Below are 13,829 nucleotides of genomic sequence, written 5' to 3'. Positions count from 1 at the left end.
AAGCGATTGCATATATATATATATATATATCCACTTGACACATTCTATGGGATATTGATTCATCATTTTAGATATGTAAAATAGTTTTGTTTGCTTTTGGTTGATAACAGATCAGACCGCCCTCACCAGCAGCCCGTCAGAAAGCACAACCACGTTACCAAACGGCTGGGTAAGGGAAACGTTCTACCGGACGTCAAAGTTGTCTACCCATCTACTGGGGTTCGCTCTCTTCGAGGGGATGACTGAACTAGAAAGATTCTCGTCGCGAGGACAAGTGGTAGGTATCTGTGATGATATCAAAACCATATGTAGAATACGAAGCATCGTATCTACCGTCACTCAATCAAAAGTCCTACAAAAGGGTCTTTATAATGTGTTAAAAGTAGTTTGCAATGCAACATTTACCCACGTTTTATGAAAAGTCAAGTTTTTAATTCAACTTAGGTCTGTACTTAAACCAGTCGCAAAAAAATCAGTAAGTCTTTGCTTACGATGTGGAAACACGATTTTAACCTTTCATGATCTATTTCCTTTATTATTAGCAAAGTAAGGAAAGACATATCAGATATTTTGTTGCTGGAACTACTCGTTATTCTTGAAAGCTCATCATCATCATCTCGAAAATGAGAGTTTTTGTGGTTGCAGGTCCGGGTTTGGTCTGCGTTCGACCCAACCTCGTCACCAGCTGCTGAGGTCGCATTGAACACAACCCTGGATGCAATCAGCAACATTAAAGACCTGCTGGGGTTAGATTATCTACTACAAAAGACAGGTAAAGATGAGGATAGAAATGTTAATCATTATATGATTTTGCATTCTTTCGGTGTGTCTAGACATTTTCAATCACTCAAACAAATTCAAACAAATGGTCTTGTGGTGAATGTAAATCCAATTGTATTTTAGGGGTAGAAAATCATAACAGCATGCAGCATGATTGTATCATAGAAACTATAGTCAAACGGTAGCTTATTCAAACATACCTATATGATTACATACCTTGTTGATCATATATTAAATTTTATTTCCAAATTATTGTAGCACGTTTCGTAAGACCATTACTTCCGTTGCGTTAAAATTAACCTGATTGCAATACAGCTTACAGGAAAACATTTTTTTGCTCCTTTGGTAAGATTGTATTGCAACATTCCAAAGTTGATGAATATCAACTGACCTGTTTAATAATATCTTCATAAATGGCAGTATATGTATTGCTGATCATGAATAGTACAACCTTTGCTCCAGCTATCCATGAAATTCCGTTCTTTTACTTCACTTCTTCCAAAAGGGTGCTCTTTTAAAACAACGCTGTCCTTTCTGAAAGTCTGTATATCTGACATTTGCTATAATAATTCAATATCTTGTGGTAAGTCTGACATTTTCCCTTTCTTTTGTTTAAAGATGTGCTGCCCGTCCCTGGCCAGATCGTGCCTTATGACGTGTACAGTGGCCTTCTGATGGTCAGGGATACTTTGCTATTTTGTGATGTCGACGATTCAAGCATCCGTGATCAACTGCAATGTGCAATGGCACTCAACCATGCAGTCGCGCACTATGTATGTAAATACAGATGTTCTGTGGACATCACAGCTGCCGTCCTCTTTTACCAAATACTGATGCACTGTCTGTCCTTGGTGTGGAATGTTTGATTGTGTTCTTGTTATTCTTTTTTTTTTAATTTCAGTTTTTACTGAAAGATTATTATTTCACAATGACTATAACATCAATTTGAGCATAATAACGAAATATAAAACTTGCCATCTATTTAAGATATATCAGACTCAGACTGTAATGATATACCGATAGGCAACCTCTTCTCTAGATCACAGAGGGTAATTTGTACGCTATTGATAAAGAACGAAGTGATTTAAATGTAAATTTTATGTTTGATATAATGGACATTAAATAACCAGTCATATGTTGCACGACCATGTGACAATGAAAGACTTACAATATAGTTAAGTTCATTACAAAGCCTCCGTTGATTTGAGTGTTTTTGATGTTGTATGTAAAAAAAACTGATGTATAATAGTTCTTTCTTTGGAAATAATCGACTCAAAGCCCGTCTTTTCTCTTTACGCAGTGGTTTGGCATTTCGGTTACTGCAGCCTGGTGGAGCGATCTGTGGGTGACAGAGGCTCTCAGTACGGAGTTAGCATATGAGTCACTTGCGTGCCATTTTCCGGAGTTGTCAATGGTAAGTCCAATTGATCATTATTTTGCTATTAATTGCTTTACTGTTGACATTACAAAAGACTTATATATTTTTCTGTATTATCAACATCTTAAATGTCTGTTATATATATATAATATATTTCTTATAAAAAAGCATTCGTTCAATTGAAAAATACTGTTACAGGTCTTAATCATAACATGTAACCGCACGTGAATGACAATCATAGGATTATGTAGATGACGGTAACTACTGTAATATTTATTGCTTATTGCACTCTAACTTTCTACGATCTACATATGAAAGATAACATTTCTTTTCATAAATAAACACTTGTGAAGATCATCACTGTTAGTAAACGAAGTACAAGCGAATTATGTAGATTTAAGGCTGCAAAGTGGAATAGCTTCCCCGGAGAATGATTTTACATACTAGTCTCATATCCATTGTATCGCGGTACAAATGTATTCTATGCAAAAGTACACATCACTTGTTACTCGCATTCCACAGGACCCTATACAGCTTGTTGAATCCGTGCTGCCAGCCTTTCTTTACGATGGTCACAGCGAGACCAGATCTCTAAACAGTGAGGCATGGACCGAAACGCTGGATGGAAGTGAAAAAATTGTCATGTCAGGCAAGGTGACAAGGCATATTTAATATGGTTTGAACATTAATCACGATTAGGTTTGCATGGACCCGGTCAGCATGTAAGCAAATCAATGTGCAGAAAATTAGATTGAACTGACATGCTCTAGGTGACGTGAGCAAAAATACATGATAACTCTATTATAGTAACAAGATAAGCTCTACAAATTGGACATATCGTCATAGCGAATACATCACTCATCGATTGCTGTCTCTGCATCTTAATTAAGGAAGGCTTTCAAAGGATGAAAACATGATTGTCTCGTTTGTTTTGAATCAAGGAAACAATAGCAAACAATATTTTTATCGCTTTCAGGGTTTAACGATATTGAAAATGGTCAGAAGCATTGTCTATGACTCTTCTTACATGAGGGCAAAAAAGGTATGATCTTAAGATGAATCCTATGGTATTTTGTCAGTTTTCTATTTTCATTTGATTTTTATATTTAAGTGTATCATTTTCGTAACTACAAATCTGCTGCTCTTCTTTTTAGACAATATTGGCAAGCTATGGCACAATCAACACTTCACAGTTATGGGACACGTTGTCTCAGGTAAGTCTGAGTATATTTCCTCGTTTATTATAACTATTGACATCGTTTGCGCGATTCTCATCTAATTGCATCAAATATGACGTAAGCTATCGACATACCAAAAATAAAACATAGCGATCTGTCAACCCCCTCCCCATTCTCTTTCAAGATATAAATCTAAACAGGCCCATACGGTTTCAGCCGCTAGGGGCAAAAATCTACACAACTTACTCTCTGCACCAATCACTATCTACTACTTATAAATCACCAACACAGCATGTCCAGAACTCAAAATATGACACCTAAAGTTCCGCTGTTTGACCGTAACAAGCCGCTAGGGGGCCGAAAATATAGTCGTTGCCTGGTCTCATCATTACCTGCAAATTTCTGTTCAAATATCAATTCAATTCACCGGAGCAAATGCAAATTACATTCAGTTACACTCCCTTGCCAGGCCTGCTACATTCCCTTGCCAGCTTTTGATACTATCGTATGCTGTCGCAGGATCTGCTTGCAGATTAATCAATACAGGCATTTTTAAGTTATGCTAGTCGTCTTTAAACAAGCACACGTACAAAATGTAACATTTACATATATACACACATACAGCGCTGCCGAAAACGTAAACGGACCGAAAACATACCAGATATACTTCTTGGCACGTGTAGAAAAGCTCTTTTAGGCTCTAAGAAAATGTGTCTATCCATAGCAAACAGTAGCAGGAAACAGCACATGACATGCCAACAAGCCCAGCCATTTCGCTCGGCATACAGGCTGAAATACTTCGTTTCCACCATTCCATGCATTTTCTTAACAAATAAAAGACAGGTTCAGGTTACAATCTTGAAATAAAGATAAAGCATTATAGTGTAGTCATCATAATGGGAATATGATACACTGACGAACTGTCTTGTGTTATATTTAAGGCAACGGATTCCTTCGTTAATGTGTCGTTGGTTATGAACAACTGGGTGTCTAACGCCGGATACCCGTACGTCACACTGAGGCAGACTGTGGAAGACAACGGTGCGAGAAGAATATACATAATCCAGGAACCATTCTCTTATTTTCTCACGTCCAGAAGTACCCTTCAGTAAGTAGATCAATATTTCAAAATTCTTATTATTGTTGACCGTTCCTTTACCAGGGACTTATTTTCTTATCAGTAGAATCTTATCGGTAGAACCCGGAACTGAATTGCAAAGAGAAACAATTTGACTTTATTAAATTTTCGAACATACCATAGTCTTTCTAAGGCATCTTCGGCACTTTTATTGTGGCACCTTACAAAGATTACAGACACGTGACTCAGTGATCAGCTGCAACTCTGTCTCTATCAGGATGGTTGTAGGTGTTATCTCATCAGAAATCAAACTTCATGCGGATGTTCTTTTGCTTCCGGAGGGCTTATATTTGTGTATCCTTTATTCTTTAGCTGGAACATACCAGTGGCCTACAAGACAAAGGAACAATCGGACGCCAGGGTCTTGTGGCTAAATGATAGCGTCAGTGAGTACTCTCGTTCATTTGTGGAAAGCCTGTGTCTACCGGCTTCTATATTGAACTATATCATATAGCCTTACATTGCAAAGAAAGCACTACAACTCAATTGCAATGTGGTATGGTTAGTTTAGGATAAAAGTGGTCGGTCTCATTGTAATATTTGACATGAAGAGTAAATCTTTTCCGATACTACAATGATTGGTTACCATTCATCGCCAATCACAGGCGCGAAGTAGCTGAGCACTTAGGCTGCAAATGGCTGAATACTTTCTGAATAGTTTTCATATTATGTTGGAAACTTCTCTGTTAATGCGTTTTGTTCCATTTTCTGACTGCAGAGAACATCTCTGACGACTCACCGATGGGAGAATGGGTCCTGGGGAAAGTGGATTCTAACGGGTTCTACCGCGTGAACTACGGGCCTGGGAACTGGAAGCTGTTGTCGGACCAGCTCCTGACCAACCACACAGTAATTTGAAGGATGTAATTGTCAATAGTGGTGTGAAATGTCCGTGATGGTCAACAGACAACTAAATGGACCGTGGTCACTTTGAAATGCTTTGGAAAATATTTTGTTTTTGGGGTATAAAAAGGTCATCATACGTACGAAGTACATCATGTATGACAGCTACTTGGCATAATCTGCATTTTCCTTTGACCTGAACGTCATATACACGATTAGACTGAATCGAATAATGACAGAGGTTGTTATGTTGTGTGTTAAAATTTTTTTCATCGATGTATATGTATTGCATGTTTTCGAAGATACAATGGAAGAAAAACTACTAATGCATCTGACTTCAAGTGGATGCATATTTTGTTTGTCAAGTATAATTTCTGTGATATATTCAACCTAATTCATCTCGTCACCATACACTATTGTCACTTACTGTATTTTTTCATCTGCTATGTACGGTATTGGACATTTGCCGTTATTCACGACAGAGGAATAACAGTATGTGACCGTGTTTTCTACAGGTCTTCGACGTCTCGACGAGAGCTAGCCTTATTGATGACGCGTTCAATTTGGCAAGGTAATATTGTCTGCAGAGTATACCGTGTTCTTGGAGCCATTCCAAGGCATTTTGAAGAATGATTTAAATCTACCCACACAAGCTAGAGCGTGTGTCTGGACAGTGAAAATAACTGTTATTTTGCAGAAGCCTTGTTTATATTCAGTACGTTACTATGTATTCGATGGATTTCCCAAAACCAAATCCATACCATCGACACACCTGATTATTAGCAGCATACCCGGGCTTGTAATTGTTAGAGACGCGGTCGATATTCTGGGCTCTGCTGAAAACAAGCTCATACCTAAAGGACCAACCCGCAATGCCAAGAAGGACATTAAGTGTGCTTCAATTCCCCCCTTAGCCGGCGTACTATCAATTCAAAACCAAAAAGCGTTAGTAGGAAAAGGCCACTGACCTATAAAGCAGCCAAAAATTACTGTGACAAATGAAAATCCTGTACTCATTTTTCTTATCACATTTACCCTCATTTCATAGCCAATAATTCGTACTACAATGACGTTTCCATGCTATTCTCTCAAATTTTTCTGCTATTTTATGAATTATTTTGTATCTTTTTTATTTGTGGTTAAGCTTTCCTGATGGTAATTCTTGACATGAAATTTGAAAATTCCAGGGCATCGAGGTTACTCATCCCAACAGCCCTGGACCTGACCAGGTATCTGGATAAGGAAGACGACTACGTGCCTTGGAAAGCAGCCTTGCGGGCCTTGCATTACCTCCTAACTGTCTTGTCTAAAAGTCAAAGCTACAACTCACTAAAGGTGGCGTGGTTTTCATTGCTTTTTTTGCATGTCTCGGAATAGGCATTGTAGGATTTACCATATTACGTGTAAAGGACTCGGAATAAGAACACCTCCAGGCGGATTACGTGCTTATTACAGTGTACTTCAGTATGAATTTCGTGGCAACATTTCCTTATTGTGATACCGGTACATTTGTACTTCATTTGTTGTTATTTCCTTAATTATCATCACTTCCCACACCAACACCTTTTGTACAGCAAAGACGTCTTTACCCTTGGCTCAATGGGTGCCATACTATTTGTAATGTCATAGGTCGGCCATCTTTATCACAATCAGCTGACCCACCTGGTTACTTGTTCATTTAATCATTTTCCTTGAAAATAATAGAAAAAGAGTACATCATAAACGGTGCATTCTAATATCATTTTTTTCATATGGTGAAACCCATCCTAAGCTCTCCATAATTATATGCTACGTTCGATTTGTTGATAAGTTTTTAATTACTTTGTGCATATGTACTTCCTACTACTTATCCATCGTCCCTGGTGAGACATAAGGCCATGACTTTTCTTTCTTTTGTGCATATGTCAATACGTATTATTTGATGTACTGTTGATGTACTGTTTTATTCTATGTACTGTATAGTGTATGCATGTTGACTGCACATAACATCGGCATTGCTGCCTCGGATTCCCTCTGTATTGCCTTGTTGCAAATTTGATAAAGCAATAGATGTATAGTCAGTGCTTTGCTTTCAGGCTTACATATCGAATAAAGTGGTGGTTGCCATGAGAAGATACAAAATTCAAGAAGACGTCATCAGGAGGAGGCTACTATATTCGGAATTATTTGAAGCTGCTTGTCGATATGGGGACACTAATGCGAGAAAAACTGCCATAGAGCTATTCAGAAAATGGAGAACAAGAAGACAAAGGTAGGACATAACCAGCAAGGTAGCTCTTTGCTTTATACCAAACTCTCCAAGTCATCTCACAATTACGAGTACGCATGTGCATTCTTGATCCATTGTGGCCTAAAGTCAAAGATTACGTTCCTACTGTTTTAAACAATCCTTGTAAATGTTGTTGACGCGTGCTGTATACAATTATCATCAATCTAGAAACATCCACTGAGTTTCCACATTGATTTTTTTACTTCTGTGATGATCCAAAATCATGTAAACAACAAATGACATTCCCGTATCGACGAAGCAAAGGAAAATACGTGTTCATATTGTATACAAGCTCACACAATGTACATTCCATGTTAACATTAGGGATACTTAGATAACTGTCACACAAGCTAATAACTTACATAGGTTGGAATCGTTATATGTTGTAGTCTGGTGATTTGTCATGGAATACAATTAGTACACTTTATAAGGTTCTTGATATATCATTGTTTTATAGAATAGACCCCGATATACGAAAGTCAGTACTTCAAGAAGGGATAGCATCGGGCGGCCAAAGTGAATGGAACTTTGTGTGGAGAAAATACAACTCAAGTTCAACAACTTCGCCACAGGATCGCCAACTGTTCTTGACAGTTCTAGCATCGTCACAACAAGACTACATATTGTACAGGTAAAATGTGACCGTATATTAGCGATAGGATCGATCGCTTCGCTTCAGTCTTATAGCAAGGTAGCCGTCGTAGAATATATTTGGCTACTTGTAGAGAGAAGCCAAAGGGAGACTATTTAAAATGGAGAGAGATTTAAAGAAAGATCACCAGCAGAACAGATTGGATTACTACTATTACTACTACTATTACTACTACTATTACTACTTCTATCACTACTACTACTACGTCTACTACTACTACTACTGCTTTTATAAAGATGTGATGTCTGTCATCTAAGTTGTAAAACAAGTACAATTTTACATACCTACAGGAAAAGAGGGACTTAATGATTAATCCTCAGTGACTTGTAACTGATTCTTGTAGACTTCGGTGTACAGGTGTCTCGAAGATCAAATGTGCTAATGTACATTCGACTGCAGTACGCTTCAGGTGGACTCCAAATTTATATATTAAGTAATGTTGTTCCACTGTACAGGTATCTCGGGTGGACGAAGGATGGTTTTAACATCAGGAGAGAGGACGTACCTTTAGTGTTTCGAAGCATGGCAGACACCGTGGCTGGACGAGAACTTGCCTGGAAATTTGTATTTGGCAACTGGCGCGAATTGCAACAAAGGTCTGTGCTCGTGCGTGATTATATTTTAAACCTTTGAGTTGTAAATGTGTGTCTGGGGAATGTATGAATAAAAAAGGTATTCAAACTTTGCGCCAAAATCAACGAATGATTTTTTTATATACTGTTCAATTCAAAATATGATGTAGCTTGATAGGAGACAGCTTTCATAAGAAGTATGATGGATTTTTCGTTACGATTTTGATATAAGATTTATCATTTTAGCGTGTATGTTTGTCTTTTGATATTGTTTTATTAGGTTTGCCGACACGCCGTCAATTCAAGAAGAAATATTGCGATCAGTGTCATCGCAAATGACATCAGGATATGAACTAAAACAGGTACAATCCATCAAAATCTCTCATCCAAAGGCAAGACAATACCAGCTGACTATTTCTGTTCTTTAGATAGAGTTTTCTTCTTGGTTTATTGCTAGCTATTAGCAAATGAATAATTAATAGATTACAAATAAAACGAAACTCTGTTGTCATGTGTTGAAAAGTCTTCCCTTTAGGTAGAATCTATCGAAAAGCGGGCTTTAGTTTTCAGCACAATGTGAAAGAGGACCCCTCTTTGTCAATGAAATAGCATAATGCATATAAAACTTAACTGACTCGCAGTGGATCAAAAGTTACAAGTGGTCCACCGTCAGAAATGATCTATTACTATGTCTCTTCTTAAAAAAACCTTTCGCAAAGAACTGTGCCATGTAAAATACTGTTAGATTTAAATCAAAATAGTCGAAGTTAATCGAGACGGTACTGTTTTTTTACATCTTTCTGTAGCTGCGGCAGCTGAAGGAGCTTATTGACATACCTCGTCTCCGAAGAATTCTCGAAAGGGCTGAGGAACAGACTGACCTCCACATCAGGTGGCTGGCAGGAAACGAAAAATACGTCTCTGATTGGTTGGGTGAAACTGACGTATGACGCCAACACGGTTACTATATACAGACTTGTATCTAGGATGAGGCGTCAGCCCAGTCGCTCACCGGAAACAATAAAGACAACCATGCTGCTGATTAGTGAGATACTCTGTACTTCTTCATCCATTTTTTACGAGGACTATTGACTAGACTTCAAAATGTCGTGGTCTCTATCGGAATGTAGTATTCCTTCATCAACCACTACCCTGGATTCTTAGGCAAGTGGACAGCATAGATGACAAGATCTTGTACATCTTCTTTTTTTCAAGTGTTGATGACTATGAATACCAATATCGTGCCTGCTTTTAAAAACTGCATTTGTGATGTTACCAGTCAGCGGAAAATCATAGCAATGCAATTCTAGTTGGAGAAGCGTATGCAATGGCATTGTTGTTACACAATTCATCATATACAAAATGAAATCGGACATACATTACGGTAACTTGAGGAAAAGTTGGGAATTACATTTTGTACGAATTAGATAGGTGTCTTTTTAATAAATGTACGTAAATCAATTTATCGACAATAATTGTCTTGTTTGATTGTCAGCAGATAGCGGAAAGATTACTTTCTGTGCTTTGGAATTTTGTGGTTCCGCCTCCGACTTGGCCATGCCCAAGACTTGAAAATGGTAAATGGTACTTTCTCTGTTTAGTTCGAAACACTTAGTCTAAACCAGTTGAATATCGGAGTCTAAGTCGTCATTGATCCATCCCATATCGACATAGTATTAAAAACTACATGAGGTTCGTCTCCCTACAGGCCAAAAGGTATGGGGAAGACTTTGACCAGCTAATTGTGTCTGGAAATACTTTGAAATTGCTTAGACGACTCAAGCATTATACACTGGTAAAATCAGTAAAACATACGAGGTTGGTAAGAATTCACTTTCTTTTATTGACCAGTTGTAAACGATGAAGTCTGATTACCTTGCATATCATCTATCCATTGTCCACAACTACATAGCAGCGAAAAGCACAAGGACGGCAACGTTTATGATCACGCTTACAAGTACAAAACAAAACGAGAGTGTCGTACGATGGTCTTACCCTTGACAAAATGTGTCGATATTGCATGAAGTTGATCGTATCTTTTATGATTGCAGTGAAAAAACTTTTCGTAGTACTCCAACCTTTTTTATAATGATGGTATAATACGGCCAACATAAAACATAAAATCAAATATAAACAAGACGAATAGAAAGTCTACGTCCCTCCATCTTATTACCACATCTCAAGATGTTAACTAGATATGTATTCATCAATCATACTGAAATTACGTTTGTAGCTTGAAACAACTGGTTTGACACGAGGTGATTTGGCAGCTTCAGTCGGCCGTTCCCTGTAGCACCAACGATACGCGATAGGTGGCGCTTCGTTAACAAAAAACCTTCCCGGCAGCATGATACCACGTCTTCTATCATCAACAATGCAGCGGTGATCCAGTGGTGATAAGAATGACAAGGAATTGAAATGGTCAGACGTCCAATCCAACCCAATGTTGTTTTTTCTTCCCGAAGGATTTTGACGAACCCTTCGACCAATGATATATAGTTTATCATCAGAAGAAACCGTATGAGTTATGATATTTCGCTTAGGGGTTTGTTTCTCTTGTGTCCACACGTGTTGCACACGGCACCTTTAACCAGTCCTGGAGGTAAGGCATGTTTCTGTCAATATACCTCTGGTTCAGTCTCGTAGCGTGCACGGCGTCATCTAACAGATCTCTGAGATACTTTTCTTGTACTGAACTTGAGAAGTGTTCCAGCTGAAATCAACACAGAAAAGTTCGATTTACATCATAGTCATCCCCATAGGAAATTGACTTCATCTGTCTAAGAATAGCTCTATACTATCTAAAAATAGCTATATACAGTCATCTATACGTTCTAATGTCCTTTTCTATTGTATCTAAGTAATGCACACGCCAGATAGCATACATTTACGCAGTTGTTGCAAAACCGTACGTCAAAAGCACATTCTTAAAGTACAGTCTTCTAATAGCATTAGGAGATGTTGTCGTTTTATACATGTCAAATCGGCTTACAATTTTTACGGCGATACTATCAATTTAATTAGATAAGTCACACAGTGACTGTTTAGATATCATTTGCATCTACTCGATGTAGCCAACTGCCCTTCGATAACATCACTTGAGAACCCCCCACAGTTGTAGTAACATGATACCTGTTGAAAGTGTTGATCCGTCGATAGACCCGTTAACGTTGATTGGATGATAGCCTTTAGTAAGGACGGGACATCAGCGTATCTGAATACATGGTGTAAGCAAAAATTAGCGCAAGTCGTATATCTGTTAGTAAATTATTGTTTGTATCATACCGGTTTTACACAATACCTACAAAATCTCGAAGATCACACTCATTTATTTACCCTTCAAAAGGGCTACAACATCTCTAGGCCTGTTCAGGATTTGATTCCAGAATCTGTCGATTTTGCGTCAACTGCCCCAAGAAACATGGCCACATTATGCCACCTTTCTACAATGACACGAAATATTCAATCAGATTACTGATCTAAAACATTCTGCTGCCTGAAATTCGTAATATTTTACTTCTTATTGTGCACGAACGTATGTATAAATAATACTTATCCAAATGTAGTAATTATCAATAGTTGTTCAGTGTTAACCCACCTTTTCAGTCCGGACTTAAAGATAGCATTTATCTTTTATCTAGTTACAAAAAAATAATTCTATGAATATCAAATCGCTTTGTATACTGCATAGTAACTATATATGAGATTATGCATGACTTGACTATACTCACTTTGATGTAAGTTTCTCCCAGTTCCCTTGGACGAATTTCCAGGCTGTCTCTCTGCCGACTTTAGTTTGAGTCACGCACTTGAATATCAAACTTGCTTCTTGCACCGTGATGCCTTTTTCTTCGAAAATATAACGAAGATATCTGAAAAGTACACGTTGCGTCTATTGTATTTCAATTCTTAAATTAGCATGTAAACACACTAAAGGTAGTTTTATTCTACGTACATGATATCTACATTAATAGAAATTAAAACCTGAATAGACATGGTGTTGATTTCGCTTACTATCTTATGATGAAACAAATTATCATTTGTCATCTATTCGGAAAAATTAAAGGCAAAATAAGATACCATTATGTTTAAAGTCTTCTTTAAAACTTGGTTAACATATCAACTAACATGTTAACTAACCAATGAAAATATTAACCTCCACAGAACCCACTCCTGTTGTGACGCGGCGAGACCACAGAGGAATATTTGGCGATCCTGTGCCGAAATGGCGCTTGCGTTACTCTGCTTCCACACATGCCACCACACGTTCTCGTCTCCTGCTGAGATCCCCACGTGGATGACAGATTCCCGGATGTCTGGGGGTATCCTGGAAGACAAAATGATATATTTTCATTGGTTAGTTAACATTTTAGTTGCTATGTTTCCCAAGTTTCAAAGATCGTTTAATCATCATGGTATCTTGTTTCACAATAGAACAAGTAGATTGCTTATTCTCCCCTTTTTCGAACGCAAAATGGTAATTTAAAACATCGATAGTGCCTATGGGTGTTCATTAATAATTTTCACTTATATGACCGGCATGCACTGATCTTCGGGATGTGTGGCATCAGAAGGGTCAGAGGTGACAGGAAGTCGATGTCTGCCGCCGTCCCGGCTCCCACAGATCAGTGCGTGTCAGGAACGTATCGCCAGTTATCATCATTAAAGACCTGGCACATGATTACAATAACATTGTACCATTATACCAAAACTTTGCGTAGTATATTTGTCATCGTGCTTTACCCACGGCTAATAGCGACTAGGCTAAAAGTAAATTTGCAACCCTTCTTACCTAACTCTTTTCCTCTTCCATCTGTCAAACATGATTTTTGCTCGTTTCGTGACATTTCTGTTTCCATTTTGGCAGGCTGCCTTGAATGTTACGGCTACTAGCAGCCGCTTTTCAGGCGATGTTTCGTAAAACGTGTGCCTTTTTAGAACTCTCGCTGCTTTTCTTGCTATATATTCCTGCAAAAACATTACATAAAAAAAAGGATTGGTATGATCATTTTCCTCACT

At 38.0% G+C, this 13,829-nt stretch overlaps 2 protein-coding genes across 4 annotated transcripts in view; one reads left to right on the top strand and one right to left on the bottom strand.

Moving 5' to 3' along the window:
- LOC118412679 (aminopeptidase N-like) overlaps window positions 1–10,268 on the top strand; it is a 36,969-nt gene extending 26,701 nt beyond the window's left edge. Inside the window, exons 3-19 of the mRNA XM_035815693.1 lie at window positions 111–277; window positions 646–772; window positions 1,399–1,553; window positions 2,081–2,194; window positions 2,681–2,812; window positions 3,135–3,200; window positions 3,313–3,372; window positions 4,278–4,444; window positions 4,787–4,860; window positions 5,193–5,323; window positions 5,833–5,888; window positions 6,505–6,652; window positions 7,393–7,568; window positions 8,044–8,217; window positions 8,694–8,834; window positions 9,091–9,172; window positions 9,617–10,268. Coding sequence (XP_035671586.1) covers window positions 111–277; window positions 646–772; window positions 1,399–1,553; window positions 2,081–2,194; window positions 2,681–2,812; window positions 3,135–3,200; window positions 3,313–3,372; window positions 4,278–4,444; window positions 4,787–4,860; window positions 5,193–5,323; window positions 5,833–5,888; window positions 6,505–6,652; window positions 7,393–7,568; window positions 8,044–8,217; window positions 8,694–8,834; window positions 9,091–9,172; window positions 9,617–9,760 — 2,114 coding nt within the window. The 3' untranslated portion in view covers window positions 9,761–10,268. The remainder of the gene's footprint in view (window positions 1–110; window positions 278–645; window positions 773–1,398; window positions 1,554–2,080; window positions 2,195–2,680; window positions 2,813–3,134; window positions 3,201–3,312; window positions 3,373–4,277; window positions 4,445–4,786; window positions 4,861–5,192; window positions 5,324–5,832; window positions 5,889–6,504; window positions 6,653–7,392; window positions 7,569–8,043; window positions 8,218–8,693; window positions 8,835–9,090; window positions 9,173–9,616) is intronic.
- A 365-nt stretch (window positions 10,269–10,633) lies between these two features.
- LOC118412153 (aminopeptidase N-like) overlaps window positions 10,634–13,829 on the bottom strand; it is a 78,645-nt gene continuing 75,449 nt past the window's right edge. For 2 of the 3 annotated variants that reach the window (XM_035814859.1, XM_035814860.1), the window contains exons 15-19: window positions 13,603–13,778; window positions 12,967–13,137; window positions 12,542–12,682; window positions 11,943–12,024; window positions 10,634–11,523 (exon numbers count right to left, since the gene is read on the bottom strand). In XM_035814859.1, coding sequence (XP_035670752.1) covers window positions 11,350–11,523; window positions 11,943–12,024; window positions 12,542–12,682; window positions 12,967–13,137; window positions 13,603–13,778 — 744 coding nt within the window. In that variant the 3' untranslated portion in view covers window positions 10,634–11,349. Of the gene's footprint in view, window positions 11,524–11,942; window positions 12,025–12,541; window positions 12,683–12,950; window positions 13,138–13,602; window positions 13,779–13,829 lie in introns of all 3 variants that reach the window. The other variant, XR_004830732.1, reaches the window with a different exon arrangement.

Source organism: Branchiostoma floridae, chromosome 3 (assembly GCF_000003815.2).
Source record: "Branchiostoma floridae strain S238N-H82 chromosome 3, Bfl_VNyyK, whole genome shotgun sequence".
Taxonomy (NCBI): domain Eukaryota; kingdom Metazoa; phylum Chordata; class Leptocardii; order Amphioxiformes; family Branchiostomatidae; genus Branchiostoma; species Branchiostoma floridae.
The sequence above is the reverse complement of the archived record's forward strand: the minus strand, read 5'-3'. Positions and strand labels throughout refer to the sequence as shown.